At 41.1% G+C, this 15,075-nt stretch overlaps 1 protein-coding gene across 4 annotated transcripts in view; it reads left to right on the top strand.

Annotated features, from left to right (window-relative positions):
- Nucleotides 1–15,075, top strand: part of ARHGAP17 (Rho GTPase activating protein 17) — an 80,361-nt gene that overhangs the window by 29,713 nt on the left and 35,573 nt on the right. For all 4 annotated transcript variants that reach the window (XM_012780137.2, XM_012780134.2, XM_012780136.3 and 1 more), the window contains exons 3-7: nucleotides 941–1,045; nucleotides 6,121–6,194; nucleotides 7,833–7,944; nucleotides 8,190–8,266; nucleotides 12,252–12,363. In XM_012780137.2, the coding sequence (XP_012635591.1) occupies nucleotides 941–1,045; nucleotides 6,121–6,194; nucleotides 7,833–7,944; nucleotides 8,190–8,266; nucleotides 12,252–12,363 (480 nt within the window). The remainder of the gene's footprint in view (nucleotides 1–940; nucleotides 1,046–6,120; nucleotides 6,195–7,832; nucleotides 7,945–8,189; nucleotides 8,267–12,251; nucleotides 12,364–15,075) is intronic.

The following is a 15,075-nucleotide window of genomic DNA, read 5'->3' as shown; positions in this document are numbered from 1 at the left end:
ATAGAAAGCATCCCCAAGGGCCTGTTCTCCTTCTTCATGAGTCATCAGAATACGCATTTTTGGCATTCCTTCCTGTAAAAAGCAGCTCTCTTTGCCATAAACAGCCATATCCCAGCAATAGTATTTTGGGAAACTACTCATGATACGTGGGGTCCCCTAAGTCAATGTTTCTTTCTGCTAGCTGTCCGTTCTACTTTGAGGTTTATTTAAAAAACAAACAAAAAACAACAAAAAACTCCTCCATAAACCCAATAAGGAATAATTTTGGAAACACTGATCTCAAAGTTAAATTGTAGAACATTTATTTTAATTCTTCTATCTGATGTACAATGTGGCTTCGTTGCTGTGAGCTGCAGAGAGTTTCTCTATATCCCTGTGGTTTTTCCCACTTGGCAGTGGATCTGGGCTGGGACCAATTCATTTGCAATGCTGCTTGGTTGGACCTGGGGCATTGCTGGTGCTTGTCACATGTAATTTGACTACCGCCACTCAGTCTGATAGTGAGTTTTAGTTAAGACTGTCTCCCTGCACATAGATTCAGCCTTACAGGGATCTAAAATCCTCAGTGTAAAAGAGGTTGGTGGTTCCCAACCAGGGTGATCTTTCCTGCTGGGGGATATTTGACAATATCTGGAGAATTTTTGGTTTTCACAACTAGGAGAGTGGGATGCTGCTGGTATCTAGTGAGTAGGGGCCAGAGATGGTGCTAAACATCCCACAATGTATAAGATAGCCCTCCGACAACCCAGAATTATCCAGCCCAAAATGTCATTAGTGAGAAACCCTGGTATAGGTGAATGGGAAGCATTTCCATGTATACTCAAGAGTTAAAATGTTAGACTGCAGATGCTTTTTCTACCTACATGCAAACACCACAAAAGGGAGAGGCTGAGTTTGTTATTAAGCCCTGCAAATGATTCTTTTGTCTCTGCCTTGTCAGATTGAACGGCGCCTGGACATGGTGCGGTCCATGTGCCACCATTCCCATAAGCGCCTGATGGCATGCTTCCAGGGCCAGCATGGCACCGATGCAGATAGAAGACACGTGAGTATCAGATGCGACTCAGAGCCACAGTTCCTGCATATCTCTGAGGCTTTTCACTCTCGTGATTGGTTGGTTTTTCCCAAGCAGCATCAGCAGATTTGTCTTTGCATTGGTACCTTCTATAACCAGGCATGCTCATGACACCTACCTGACCATAACATTCTTTTGTACTTAATATATCACTGGGCTGATATTCATATTCTTTTACCTAATATATGAACTCAATTCATATACTTAATATATGAACTGGGCTAAAGTCCTGTTCACGCTGAATCTTCTCCAGGTGCTTTTAAAGACTCGATCGGCTATTTTTCATTGGTAAGAGAATGGACATGTTGGTTAGGCCTCCTTTGATGGCAGAAAGCTGAAAACCTGTCTCAAATTGACTTATAAAATAGAAGTAATTTATTGGTTTGCTAACTGAGAAATCCAGAAGTTGGGATAGACTTGAATTATTCACAAGACTTGATCCAGCATTTCAGTAACGTAACCCAAAATCCAGCTTCTTTCCTTCTCTCCTTTCTGCCTTGTTTAGTGTTTGCTTTATCCCTAGACAGGCACCTCTGCTGGCTGCAGTGCAGTCATACAAGCTGTTGGCACTGGCAGCTTCCATTGTGCATTTCACTTTCTTATGTATGTCCAATGGGAGTAGACAGCATCTATTCCAGTAGTTTTCTTAATAGGGTAAGGAAGCTCCTTTTTCTAAGCCCTTGGCAGATAGAAATCCCTTTCCATTGTGTCAATCTGTAGCCAGTCACATTTTCCATTCCTGAACATTCCTGTTCCACCCTACTTACCATGTGTAGGGAGTATTGTTGTGTGAGATGTTATGTGCTGATTGGCTTAAGCTGGCTGGGCCCAGCCCTAGAGCATGGACTGTGGTCCTGCCTCCAATTCATAGGTTTTATAGAGGCTTAGGTAGATCACTAAGAAAAATCAGGGTACTGTTACAGAGAGAAAGAAGGATGGACTCTGGGAAGGGCATCCAGTGTCTACTCCAGGGTACCTTTGTTCAGAGCATTCAGGTTCTCAGGTGCCACCAGTAAAGCACTTCTTTCGTTCATTAGGCAGTTCTGTCCTTGTGTTTACAAGTTCCTAGCTTATGAGCATGCACTATCCCTTAGAGCCCATGTCACATTAAAGTGACAGTTTCAGTGGCACACAGTGAACCTATGATTTGCTATGTTGTTTTGTCACCAGATGTTTCAAAAGGAAGAACTAGTATGTAGATGATATATGTTCCTCTTCTACCTAACCTACAGATATTGTGGGGCATCTTGACAGCAGGGTTATTCCTCTCTTGCACAATAGTTAAGATTCTACAGTGGTGTGTATCACAGGGGTGGAAGTTTGCATACACCTACACTTCCAGGAATGCTTGCTGCTGTGTCTCGTCCCTCGGAACCAGGCCCAGTCTACTGGTTCTGCCCCCACGGCTTCTTGTTCTCTTGCCATAGCTTCTGCCCTGCTTACCCTTTTCATATTGTTTCCTAAGCTTCTGTGCTTCTGCTCATTCTTAAAGTCATATTCTCTGGGCCACCTCTGTTCTCATGGCTTCAAATTGATGTGTTTATGCCAGTGACTTGTAAATTGCTTTCAACCAAAGCAAAATACTTCCCCCCTCAGTTGTCTATTTTAGCATGCATAACCAGTTCCTCCTTCTGCATCGACTCTTTTAAATTCCATCCACCCTATTATGCAAGCTGGACAGTTATCTTATAATCCCTTCTATTTATCATCCTCCCTCCCATAGCTGCCTGATTAGCAGTCCTGTGATTTCTCCTGTGAATCTTTTAAATTCCTCACCTCCACTCCATCTCCACCACCTTTGCCTTAATGCAAGACTTCATTACCTCTCAACTGGGCTGTTGTAATCACATCCTAAGCTACATTTCCTGCCTCTAATTTCTCTCCTTCCCAGTCTGTCTTCAACCTGATCACCATAGTCAATTTCCTGGAATACAAATCAATCCTGTTATCCTCCTGCCAAAAAAAAAAAAAAAGGCTTAGGCCAGACACAGTGGCTCACGCATGTAATCCTAGCACTATGGGAGGATGAGGCAGGAGGATTGCTTGAGCTTAGCAGTTTGGATAGCCCAAGCAAGACCAAGACCCCATCTCTACTGAAAATAGAAAAGTTAGCCAGATGTGGTGGCATGTACTTATAATCCCAGCTACTCAGGAGTCTGAGGCAAGAGGATCGCTTGAGCCCAGAAATTGAGGTTGCAGTGAGCTACAGTGATGCCTCTGCATTCTACCCAGGGCAACAGAGTGAGACTCTGACTCAAAAAAAAAGAAAAGAAAAAAAAATTCTTAGCTTGGTGGTTCTTAACAGGGACCACAATTATACCTCTGGGCTTATTTGGAAATGTGTAGAGACAGTTTTGGTTGTCATAAGGACTAGGGGAAACCATTGGCGTTTGGAGGATGGGAACCAGGATGCTAAATGTTCTATAGTGCATGGTGCAATAGTTCCACAGAAGGAAGTATCCTATAATTCTGGTGGTGCCTCTTTTGACAGACACTGGCTGGTTCCCGTTGCCCAGGATAAAGTCCAAGTTCTTTATCATGCCTTAAACCCTTTATAATCTGATCCCATTTTGCCTTATCAGCTTCATTGTCCTGCTTCCTCTCATTCACACTGTATAAAGCCACATAGTACCCACCAGTTTCCAAATATGTCACTGTCCTTCACACAGTTATGGCTTCTTGTTCCTATTGTCTGCTTTGAGATACAGCCCAAGTGTCACATATAGTCATTAAAAATACAAATTAAATATTTTATCAAACACCTACTATATACAAGTGCTAGAGATTAAAATGAATGAAATCTAAGTATTCATAGCCTGCTGAGGGAGGGGTAAATACAAATGAGTAATTATAAAACAACATGCTAAATAAACATGCACAGGGTATTATGGGAGGACCAAGAATGGGCACCAAAGGAGGTGGTGCATAGCCAGATGAGGCTTCCTGGAGGAGATGGTGCCTGAGTTGTAAAGGAGGAAACATAGTGGCAGGTGATGGGAATGTTCTAGGCACTGGGGCAAAGGGACTCAGCCCTCATTTTTAAAACCTAATTCCTCCACTTTCCTTTTCTAACCTCCAACAAAAGTGTCAAAGACAGGGCTGTGAGGATGTCTACACTTTGCACTGGGGAAGAGGAGTCACCATGACAATGATGAGAGAAGATAAGTGATTACAAGAGATCATATAATATGGGCAAAATCACAGAAGTCTCTAGAGCTCTAAAAAACACAGGGGGAGCCTCCCAAAGGCCCCACCAGAAGTTCCCATACATGTGAAGAGGCAAGATGGGTGGGTGGCCTTCTCAGCCCAGCCTCCACTGAGGCTTATGTTGTAGGTCAGATTAGATTAGATTATTAGATTAGATAGAATTATTTCTTTTTGTGTGGTTGGCATGCATTTTATAAATTGAGACTTTTGAACTTCTAAAATTCATCTCTGGTGATAGAAAAGTTGTTCACCTCTAGGAAACACGAAACCCTCTCTATGGAAAAGTTTAATGTTAGTAGACAATATTTTCATTAATGAGCTCATGTGTGAAGCAGAATTTCCTTATTTATGTACATTGGGAAACAGGATTGTTTTGGCTTTGGAGTCAGAGCAGGGAAACCACAAGGGTATTTAGAACTAGGATCTTGAATGATACTTGTTGAAATGGATTCTCTCTTTATGTTGTTGTTGTTGTTTTTTCATAAACTCATAAGAGTTCCAGAATTGTACAAAATATCTTTCTCTTGATTATTGCATTTATCTTATATTAACTTCTTTAGAAAGGCAGCATAACTAAAAGGTATGAATTATCCTCTGTTATTCTCATGTCTTCCTTATCCAGAAGTGTGGCAGCTGGAACTGGTGTTCTTGTGGGGCAGATGGAGCCCATTATTTACGTATTTGAAAGTAATTTGGGGAGAGGGGAGATAGGCAATTATCTTTGTCATTTACTTTTAGATTTCAATTTATCATTTTGAATAGGTTTATATTTACATGGTCAAAATTCAGAATATACAAAAGATTATAAAGTGAAATGTCTCCCAGCCCTGTTCCCCAGGCACCTGATCCCCCCTCCAGAGCCACCACCATTAGCAGTTTCTTATAGAGCCTTCCAGAGGTATTCCATAGGTAAGCGTATCCGATGGAGCCCTTCAGAGGCAGAAAAGTTAGGTGTCATGCCAGGGGTGGACCCCGTATTTTTGACATGAATGCCCTTTCTATTGGGAAGGCAAGATTACAGGGAATGCCTCAGAATCGAAAACATTTTCTGTTAGCAGATTATAGTGTTGTAACTGACCCGCTAGTTACTTCCAGGCCTCTTCTCTCCATTGTCTGAGATAAGCCATTGGCCAGTGGTGAAAAGACACTGAACTGGGGCTCAGGCCATCGGCACTGAGGTCTGGCTCTCCTGCCCCTTCCTGGGGTGCCTAGCCAGGCCACTTTACTTCCTGATCACACGGTTAGAACATTAGATCAGGTGATTCTATGGTCACTGCCAACTGAAAACCAAATCTCTGTTAAGAAAATGAGTGGCTTCGTGCTTAAAAATATTATCGAAAATTTTTTTGGATATGTAGTTAGATAATTTTAGATATCTAACGAATGCTAAATTTTAGAATTATAGCCAAATTAAGAGTCAGTTTAAGAATGAGTGTTCCAGCAAAAGCTTTTGAAATTGAGCACTTTATTGCGTTTACTTGTCATGATAAAATCATTTGGAGAGCAAGGTGCATGTCTTACGTCCCAGTGCCTAGAGCGTAGTATGCACTTAATTAATAATAATAGTAACAGCAACAACAACAGTAATGGCAGCTAACATTTCCTGAATGCTTACCATGCACTAGGTATTTGACGTTGAATATCTCCTTTTGTCAACAGAAGCCCAAACCGCAGACACAGATTAAGTCATACAACTAATACCTGTGAGACTAGAACCTGAACCCAGACAGGCTGTCTCTTACCTGTACAAAGAATAATAATGATCTGAAGCAGATCATTGAAAATGGGTATCAAATAATAACGGGAAAAAAACAAAAACACTGTCTTCTGCCTTCCAGAAAAAACTCCCTCTGACAGCTCTCGCTCAGAATCTGCAAGAAGCCTCAACTCAGCTGGAAGAGTCTCTGCTGGGGTAAGAGTTGGCTGCTTCTAGAAGGGCACCCTGTGACTTGATGGAGGTGGGTGGGCTGAGTACATGGCAGCCACCTGTGACCAGAGGGACTGTGAGAATGACAGTATGGCTCATCTGCCGGGAGAATGGCTCAGATTCTGTGGGAGGGAGTGGGGTCAAGGCTACTGGGTTGCTGGAGAATCTTGCTTTTTTCGTAGGAGCCAGGTTGGAGTTGGAAGGCAGAATGGGCTGCTAACAAAAGTAACTGACAGGGTCAATATTTATTCTTCTAAGCTTAGATATAAACAACTTGAGCCCTTCCCTGTTCCAGGTGTTGACTCAGACATATAAACTCTGACCAGTCCCTCTCAATCCTTAAGAGTCACTTCCTTTAAGGATGGTCACCAATATGTCCATGATAGTTATCTCAAAAGAGTATATTTTCAGAATTACTTGGATTTTTTTAATAATTGACATTATTTAAGCAATATTAAAAAAATAATAAAGTGGCTTTCATTGTAAGAGGGAAGGTTTATGCCTTTTTTTACTTGCTAATCCTGTCTCCTCTCTCCTGCTGTCACATGTGGCTTGCTTCCCAGCTGGGCATGCCCTTTATACTTTTCAGACCATTTCTTAGGGTCTTTGATCCTCCCTTCGCCCTTTAAAGGAGCATGGTTTCCTTCCATTCTTCATCTTTCCTTTGTCCTGTCTGTGCTCCCATGTTGGGGGCACTGACCTGGGAGGAGGGTGGCACTTGCCTTCTTGCTGGCATCTCCATTCCCTCCAGCCTGGATGTGTTTCCACGTTTGTACTCCCTCACGCTACTGTTACTATCATCATACCATAGTGATGCTGTGTGCTAGCACTGTTCTAAGTGTACATTTAATCCTCAGACAACCTAGGAGGTAGGTAATATCAGTGTTCCCATTTTACAGATGAAGAAGTTGACAAACAGAGAGGGTAAGGAAATTGCCCGAGACCACACAGCTGGGAAATAGCAAAGTCTGTATTCGAACTCAGGCAGCTTGGCACCAGAGAGCATACACTTAGCTATGACACCATGGCCCCCTCACACCAGTGCCATACACTTTTCTGGTGTCAAAAGACCCCAGAGAGAGCTAGCAGGGCAGAGTGGGAAGGAAACTAGGGAAGGAGGAACAGAGACAGTGGAGTTGCATCTCTTGCATGTGCACTTTGCATGACATAAGCCATATATTCACAGGAAGATGAAAAGGAAATGGGATGTTCATGTAACATGGCCCTTAAGTGTTAGCCAGCTACCTCATCTGCATGGTAGCAAGGAAACACTGCCGATGCCAAACTCACTAACAGACATGAGACAACATACAACACACTTTATGTCTGATTTAAAAGATTTTGAGTGTATTTTGAGAACTCTTGGTTTTCACCTGACTTGAGAACCTAATTCTTAAGTAAGTTGTGACCTTGCCATTCACACGCATCTGCCTGCCCCACCCCCTACACACGAAGTACATGCCTGAGAGAGTCATTTTCATTTTAAAGCACGTATCTGTGGATTCACATTTTAGGCAGCGACCTAATGTGCTTCCATCAGAGTAAGCAAAACCACATCACCGTGATAATTCTGTACCTTGTCTAATGAGCATGTGTTGTTGGTGGGGTATCTTGTTTTTAAAGGAAGATGCTGGAGACCTGTGGAGATGCTGAGAATCAGCTGGCTCTCGAGCTCTCTCAGCATGAAGTCCTTGTTGAGAAGGAGATCGTGGACCCTCTGTACAGCATCGCAGAGGTGGGTGCTCGCGCTGCACAGCGGAGAAGAGCAGAAAAAGGTGTGGGCTGGGTGGCAGTTGGTTCACTTGTGTCTAACATTTTAACAACAGTCACTGACTTTAATCATACACTTCTTTTTGGGAATATATTGAAGATACAAAATCCTTTGCCTAAGAGAAAAACATTTGTAAATAAATATTGCACTTTTAAATGTTAAGCTAAAAACCCTGAAGCGCATCCCATTTGGTGTGTTCTTCCTTTTAGGTAGAGATTCCAAACATCCAGAAACAGAGGAAGCAGCTCGCGAAGTTGGTGTTAGACTGGGATTCGGTCAGAGCGAGGTAAGGGAAAGCTGTAAAAATAACAATAACACAATATCATGTCACATCTCCAGCATCCATCTCCATTCCCACGACGGACAAGAGAAAGGCCACTGAATGGACAAAGTGGAAGTTGTCACCAGTTCATGCACTTGAGCCACAGACCAAGTCCACAGCCTGCAAGCACCTCGTGTAGGCCTCAATCTCCCAAACGTGACAGTGGGGGTGTTGTTAGAACATCCTGTTTTCAGTGACACAATAGTGAAGGGAAACAAAAAAATAAGTAGGTGGTTTTTTTTTTTGAGAGAGACAGAGTCTCACTCTATTGCCCAGGCTAGAGAGCCGTGGCGTCAGCCTAGCTCACAGCAACCTCAACTCCTGGGCTCAAATGATCCTTCTGCCTCAGCCTCCCGAGTAGCAGGGACTACAGGCATGCACCACCTTGCCCAGCTAATTTTTTCTCTATATTTTTAGTTAGCCAATTAATTTCTTTCTATTTTTAGTAGAGATGGAGTCTCACTCTTGCTCAGGCTGGTTTCGGACTCCTGACCTAGAGTGATCCCGCCTGCCTCTGCCTCCCAGAGTGCTAGGATTATAGGCGTGAGCCACTGCGCCTGGTCTAAGTAGATGTTTTTAATGAGAGAGGGGATGGTGCCAGACAGTTCTAAGAGCATAGCTCTTGGGATACTGGAGTGTAGGAATAAACAGACCTCTGACCCTAACAGCTCCTGAGGGTCCCGCCCTGTCACAAACCCTGTGTGCTTATAATACCTTCACAACCAAGAAATGCTACGCTCACAAGGGAAGAACTCATATAAACCGAAGTAACCAAATCCGGAGGGCTGCTGACTTGGGGGTTGATATCAGCAATGGAGTGTGTAGTAATTCTGGGCAGGACTGCTGCCTCAGCTCTGTCCCCAATAGAGGTTATCAGCGATTTACAGGAAGAGGGAAGTAGCCACCACCAGCCCCTGTCCTTTTTCCTACTTCGCAGGGGTTGACAAACTTCTTCTATAAAGGCCTAAGTAGTAAATCTTTTCAGCTTTATAACCCAGATGGTCCCTGTTGTAACTACTTACCTCTGCTGTTGTAGCATAAAAACAGCCATGGACAATGCATAAATGAATGAGCATGGCCATGTTCTAATAAAACTTTATTTACAAAAACAGATGGCTTGGCTGACCCCTGCTTTCTCGGCTCTTTTAATCCTCATTGCAGTCCTGTGAAGAAGATATGACATCTCTGTTTGACAAATATGCAGGGATACAGCTGTCATTCATTAAATTCTTTGGTATCAGATGCTTTTATTACAGATTTAGAAAGTGGCTGCATTTCCTTGTTTCTAAGATTCTGTTGAGTATTACATGCATCACTGATCTAATATCAGGTTATTTGGGAAATAAAGAAACACCAGACCATTAAATGTACAAATGAATTGTTAAGATGTGTCCTGATTTAAGAAATGTTGGGGTGATAAAAAGGTACATCTAGGAATTCACGCATGGTGAGAACTCTAATAGTGTCATTATCGAGTAGCATTAAGTGTCACTTACTGGACACTTGCCACATGCCAGGTATCGAGCTACGTTCATTAGATGTCTGCTCATTTGATTCCCCACCCCCCTCCACCAGTTCACTTGTCCATCTGTGTTTTCAACAGAAATCAATTGAGTACTTAGCATATATCACCTTTGTGCTGGATACTAAATGCAGGGGCCCCTCAACTTGAATTGGAGGGAACAAGGGGTAGGGATTAATATAACATCCCCTACTTTGGAGAGGAGACTTGTTTTGAGGGAGGGACCTGCATATATTATCTGGATGACTTGCCTCATGCCTTCTAGAGAATAAACAGCAGCGCTAGGATTCTGTCAGCAAAGTCCATCGTCTCCTTGTCTTGTGTGCGTGTATGATTACAATCCTGTGTGTCAGGGAGTGCAGGCCACCGAGGCACATTTTTGCTTAAGAGAAGAAAGAATGGTTAAACAAGCCCATGAATGCTCCCTCTTTGGAGTTGGTAGAGCAAGATTATAGATGTTTATCTGCCAGGAATTTTACATCTTTAGTACATATGTCCCATTGAGGATTTCAACACTGATTCTTGATCTTGCATTCATGGTCATGTTCAAGTAGGTACTGGAGAAACTGAAACAGTTGAATGTTTCTTCTTTACTTTTACTTATTCTTGTGGTTTTTCCTTGGAGGACAATGATAATAATTAACATTAAGACTCCATTATATGCCAGATATTTAAATACACAAGCATATAACATATATATTTGTTCTCTCCTTTACTCCTTATGACAGTTCTGTTAGGCAGATGGTGTTTATCTTATTTTTATAGATGAGGCAACTGAGGCACAGAGAGGTTAAGTCATTAGCTACATCACACAACTAAGACAGAGCTGAGCTTCCAACTTGAGCAAGTCAGACTCCAGAGTCCGTACTCTGTCCACAACATATTATCTCCCGTTTTGCTTCTGCAGACCCCCTTTCTATGGAGGAGTGTGTCACATCAGGAACATAAAGTGGGCAGAGCATTTTGGGGACAATGCAGTAGTCTGGGAAGTTTGATAAGTTGGTGACATGGGTTTTCATGCTGTATCTATATAATATCTGTATTTAAATCTGGAGTGTTAGAACTTTCCACAATATCAGACATATCCCTATTCAAACAGAAGGTCAAAGCACATTTGAAAACTAAAAAAAATTGTTTTAAATTATTATTCCTTACCTATCCCTCTATTATTACAATAATTTAATTCTTTTTAAAAAATGTTTTCATAGCTATTGATTAATAACTACATTATTGAAGTTCTGACTTTTGCTTGCTGAAAGTACCGTGTTTCCCTGAAAATAAGACAGGGTCTTATATTTATTTTTCCTCAAGAAGACACCCTAGGGCTTATTTTCAGGGGATGTGTTATTTTCCCCTCAAAAGCCTCAGCTTGCAGCTGCACAAGATGGCTGGGACCTGATAGGGGGAGCCAACCTTGTTGGTGAGGCTGCCCACACCTTTCCGGTCACCTCTGGGCTAGTAGTTATCATGGTAGGGCAGATGAGAAGGCTGCTCATCTTTTTACTACTACACAACCAAATGCATGGGTTGTGCAGATACGCTGCATAGCCATGCCCATCACTAGGTCTTATTTTCGGGGTAGGGCTTCTATTGCACAAATGCTTAGAAATCCTGCTAGGGCTTGTTTTATGGGTAGGTCTTATTTTCAGGGAAACACAGTAATCACAGGTCACAGATGACAGGAAGAACTATAAGGAGTCCTCAGGAGCAGGAGCTTACTCCTAGAGCACAGGGAACAGTTCAGATCAAAGCAGGAAATGGAGAGCCAGGAGCAGTGGTTCATGCCTGTAATCCCAGTGCTTTGGGAGGCTGAGGAAGGAGGATCACTTGAGGCCAGGAGTGCTTGACCAGCTTGGGCAATATAGTTAGATCCCATCTCTACAAAAAAATTTAAAAATAGGTCAGGCGTGGTGGTTTGTGTCTGTAGTCCCAGCTACTCAGGAGGCTGAGGAGGGAGGATTGCTTGAGCCTAGGAGTTTGAGGTTGCAGTGAGCCATGATGACACCATTGCACTCTAGCCCAGGAAACAGAGCAAGACCCTGCCTCTTAAAAAAAAAAAAAAGAAGAAGAAAGAGGCAGGAGAGCAGGGTTTCATGGCAAAGATTTCATAATTGACTACTACAGGAAAGGGGTTCCGTGGATTGCTTTCCAGCAGTGGGATTTATGTGGGACAAATTGTAGTCTGTATGTTCAGAGCAGACCACTACTCCCAGCACGAGGGTCCTGTCATGGTGGGAAGCTAATGTCTCTTTTTGCCTGCTTCCATTCTTAAGGGATAAACTCAAGAGAAGTTGACATCCTGGGTACTGATACTTATCACAGGTAGAATCAGTTTTGGGGAAGGATCTTTCTCCATTAGGTCCTGACTCTGTAAGATTGAGTATGTACAGCTAGTTTTCAGATGCTGACGATCCCTTTGTTTTGTAGGTGGAACCAAGCTCACAAATCTTCAGGAACCAACTTTCAGGGGCTTCCATCAAAAATAGATACCCTAAAGGAAGAGATGGATGAAGCTGGAAATAAAGTAGAACAGTGCAAGGTACAAGAATTCCCTAATAAGTGTGTCCTTGCATCAGTTTTTTTGGTTTTTGCAAATTGTGGATGAAAGCAGAATGCTCTGAATGATATTAAAGGTGGTTTTTGTTTTCAACTTCTTTATTTTCCAAGACTATGTTATCAGAATAAAACATTTTAAATAAATTCAAATAGAATATTTTTAAAAACTTGACAAAATGTCTAAGCTTTCTTAAAGATAAAGTGAAAAAAAGGAGAGAAAACCATATTAAAACATGCAAAGTTATAGCAATTAAACCAATGCATAATAGGCACAAAAATAGATCATTGAAATAGTATAAGCTTTACTGGAATGTTATTATATTTTAAGATTTAATATACAGTAATGGGTCATCATATATCCATAGGGAAGGGAAGGATTTTTTTTTAATGTTGTTAGGAAAATTTGTTTGTAATTTGGGAGAAATAAAACTTTTCATCTCATAATTAAAATTTTAGATTAATTAAATGATTAAGTGATCTTATTCTCTATGCATCTATCTGTATAGATAGGTGTTCATTCCAAATTTTATATGAAGTGGTAAATTATTTGAGAGAGTAAAGAAATAGGTCTTTGTTGGGTCTCAGGATTGATTTAGACTTCTCCTTCTTATTATTCATCATTTTCCAAAAATGGTATCTTTATTTCTTACTAGATAGTGTTAGAACTGTTACATTTTAGTTTTTTCAGGTCATGCTATTCTTCACTTTTCAAAATAGCAAACTTTGATTAGTTACCTGCAGAAAAATGACTTATTTCATATAGTATAGTGGTAGAAATTAAAACTAAACTCACAAAGTCATGGCATTGTTTTAAAAAGCTTTTATGTTTAAAAAGATGATAGTCAGGTAAGTACTTCTAATAAACTAGTGTCACACTGGCTTATTTGTGTTCAGAATAGTTGTAGTGTCAATTTCCTAGCACTCTTCTTCATATCAGGTCTAACCTACATCTTGGTTATTGGTTACTTATTGTACACATTCAGGAAGTCTGGTTGGTGCATCATGGGCTGATGTCCCCTCTTGCAATTTCCACACTTGTCAGTATTTCAAATGGCGAAAACTAAAGAAAACATCTGCATCCTTTTCTCTTTATGCTTGCTCCTGGCTAATTTCCTTAGATCTAAGTTCTGTTTCCTTGATTTTCTCTTTAGCTATGTCTTATTGCTATTTAATTGACTATCATTGAGTTTTGCATTTCACTGAGTATATTTTTCATTTCTAAAGTTCTAATTCTTGGCCGGGCACGGTGGCTCACGCCTGTAATGCTAGCACTGTGGGAGGCCGAGGCGGGCGGATTGCTCGAGGTCAGGAGTTTGAAACCAGCCTGAGCGAGACCCGTCTCTACCAAAAATAGAAAGAAATTAATTGACCAACTAAAAATATATATACAAAAAATCAGCCGGGCATGGTGGTGCATGCCTATAGTCCCAGCTACTCGGGAGGCTGAAGCAGAAGGATTGCTTGAGCCCAGGAGTTTGAGGTTGCTGTGACCTAGGCTAACGCCATGGCACCCACTCTAGCCTGGGCAACAAAGTGAGACTCTGTCTCTAAAAAATAAAATAAAATAAAGTTCTGATTCTTTAAATTTGCATTTTTTGATAGTACATTATTCTTTTCTAGTGTTCTTTTTTTTTAAATGTCTTTAATCCTTTTGAATATGCTTATATCGGTATTTTCTGAAGTTTTCTATGAGAATGATAGGAATTTGCTTATGGTGGATTGTTCCCTCATTTGTCTCATAATTTTGTATTGTGAGTTCATTTTAAAAGGGGCTTTGTCTGTGGGACTCCTGGGGATTGAGATTGAGAGTGAGTCTTAATCCAGAGAGTATCACCAGTCAAGGTCCATTTTAATGAAACTTTCTCAGTTTGGGGTTTCCTGGACCACATAAATAGTAAATTCAAACTTGAAACCCTCATGAAAGCAGATCTGTATTTATGAAATCCCATGGACGTGTTTTTCTTTCTCAGATGCACAGCCCAATCTAAAACAGACACACTTCCTTATTATTTCCATGTGATGATGAGTGAATTTGTTCTATTCTTTCATTGAGGGTATAGTTCTTCAGGCATCTTATCTTCATGCATGACATGTGTGTACTTATTCCTCACTTCACCAGGCCCAAAGCTTCGTTTTCTGTCCTTCATTTTCTGATCCCACATGACTGCTAGACACCGTGGCCACCAAGATTGTCCCAGATCCACACCAGGTTATCCCCAGCTTCCATTCATGCTTAGCATTCTGGCTTTTTGTTTGTCTGTTTCTTTTTTTTTTTTTATTTTTTAAGCTTTTTCTTCTTTCTCCCCCCTTTTTTTTTATGTATGTGTGTGTGTTTGTACATATGAGTGGTGGAAGTGGGGAGATCAGAGAATTTACTCTGTTGGTCTCTTAGTTATTCTAAAAGAATGTCTGTTACTCCTAACTAGCATTTCCAGGTTTTTATAACAAATGGGAGAGCCTTCATATTAATTTGTGCACCTTAATGCCAAAAACAAAATGTAGTACATAACCATATACACATTTTTTCCAAAATATATGGATTTCACTCTCTATCTCTCTCCATATAGATATATGTATAATTCCTATTCGTAGAAGATTGAAAATATATATCCAATTGCCTAATCGGTCACTTTTTAAAAATTTAATTTTTTTTTTTTTTTTTTTTTTTGAGACAGAGTCTCGCTTTGTTGCCCAG

The sequence above is a fragment of the Microcebus murinus genome, chromosome 19 (genome assembly GCF_040939455.1).
Source record: "Microcebus murinus isolate Inina chromosome 19, M.murinus_Inina_mat1.0, whole genome shotgun sequence".
NCBI lineage: Eukaryota > Metazoa > Chordata > Mammalia > Primates > Cheirogaleidae > Microcebus > Microcebus murinus.
Note: the sequence above shows the minus strand (reverse complement) of the source record. Positions and strands in the feature narration are given on the sequence as shown.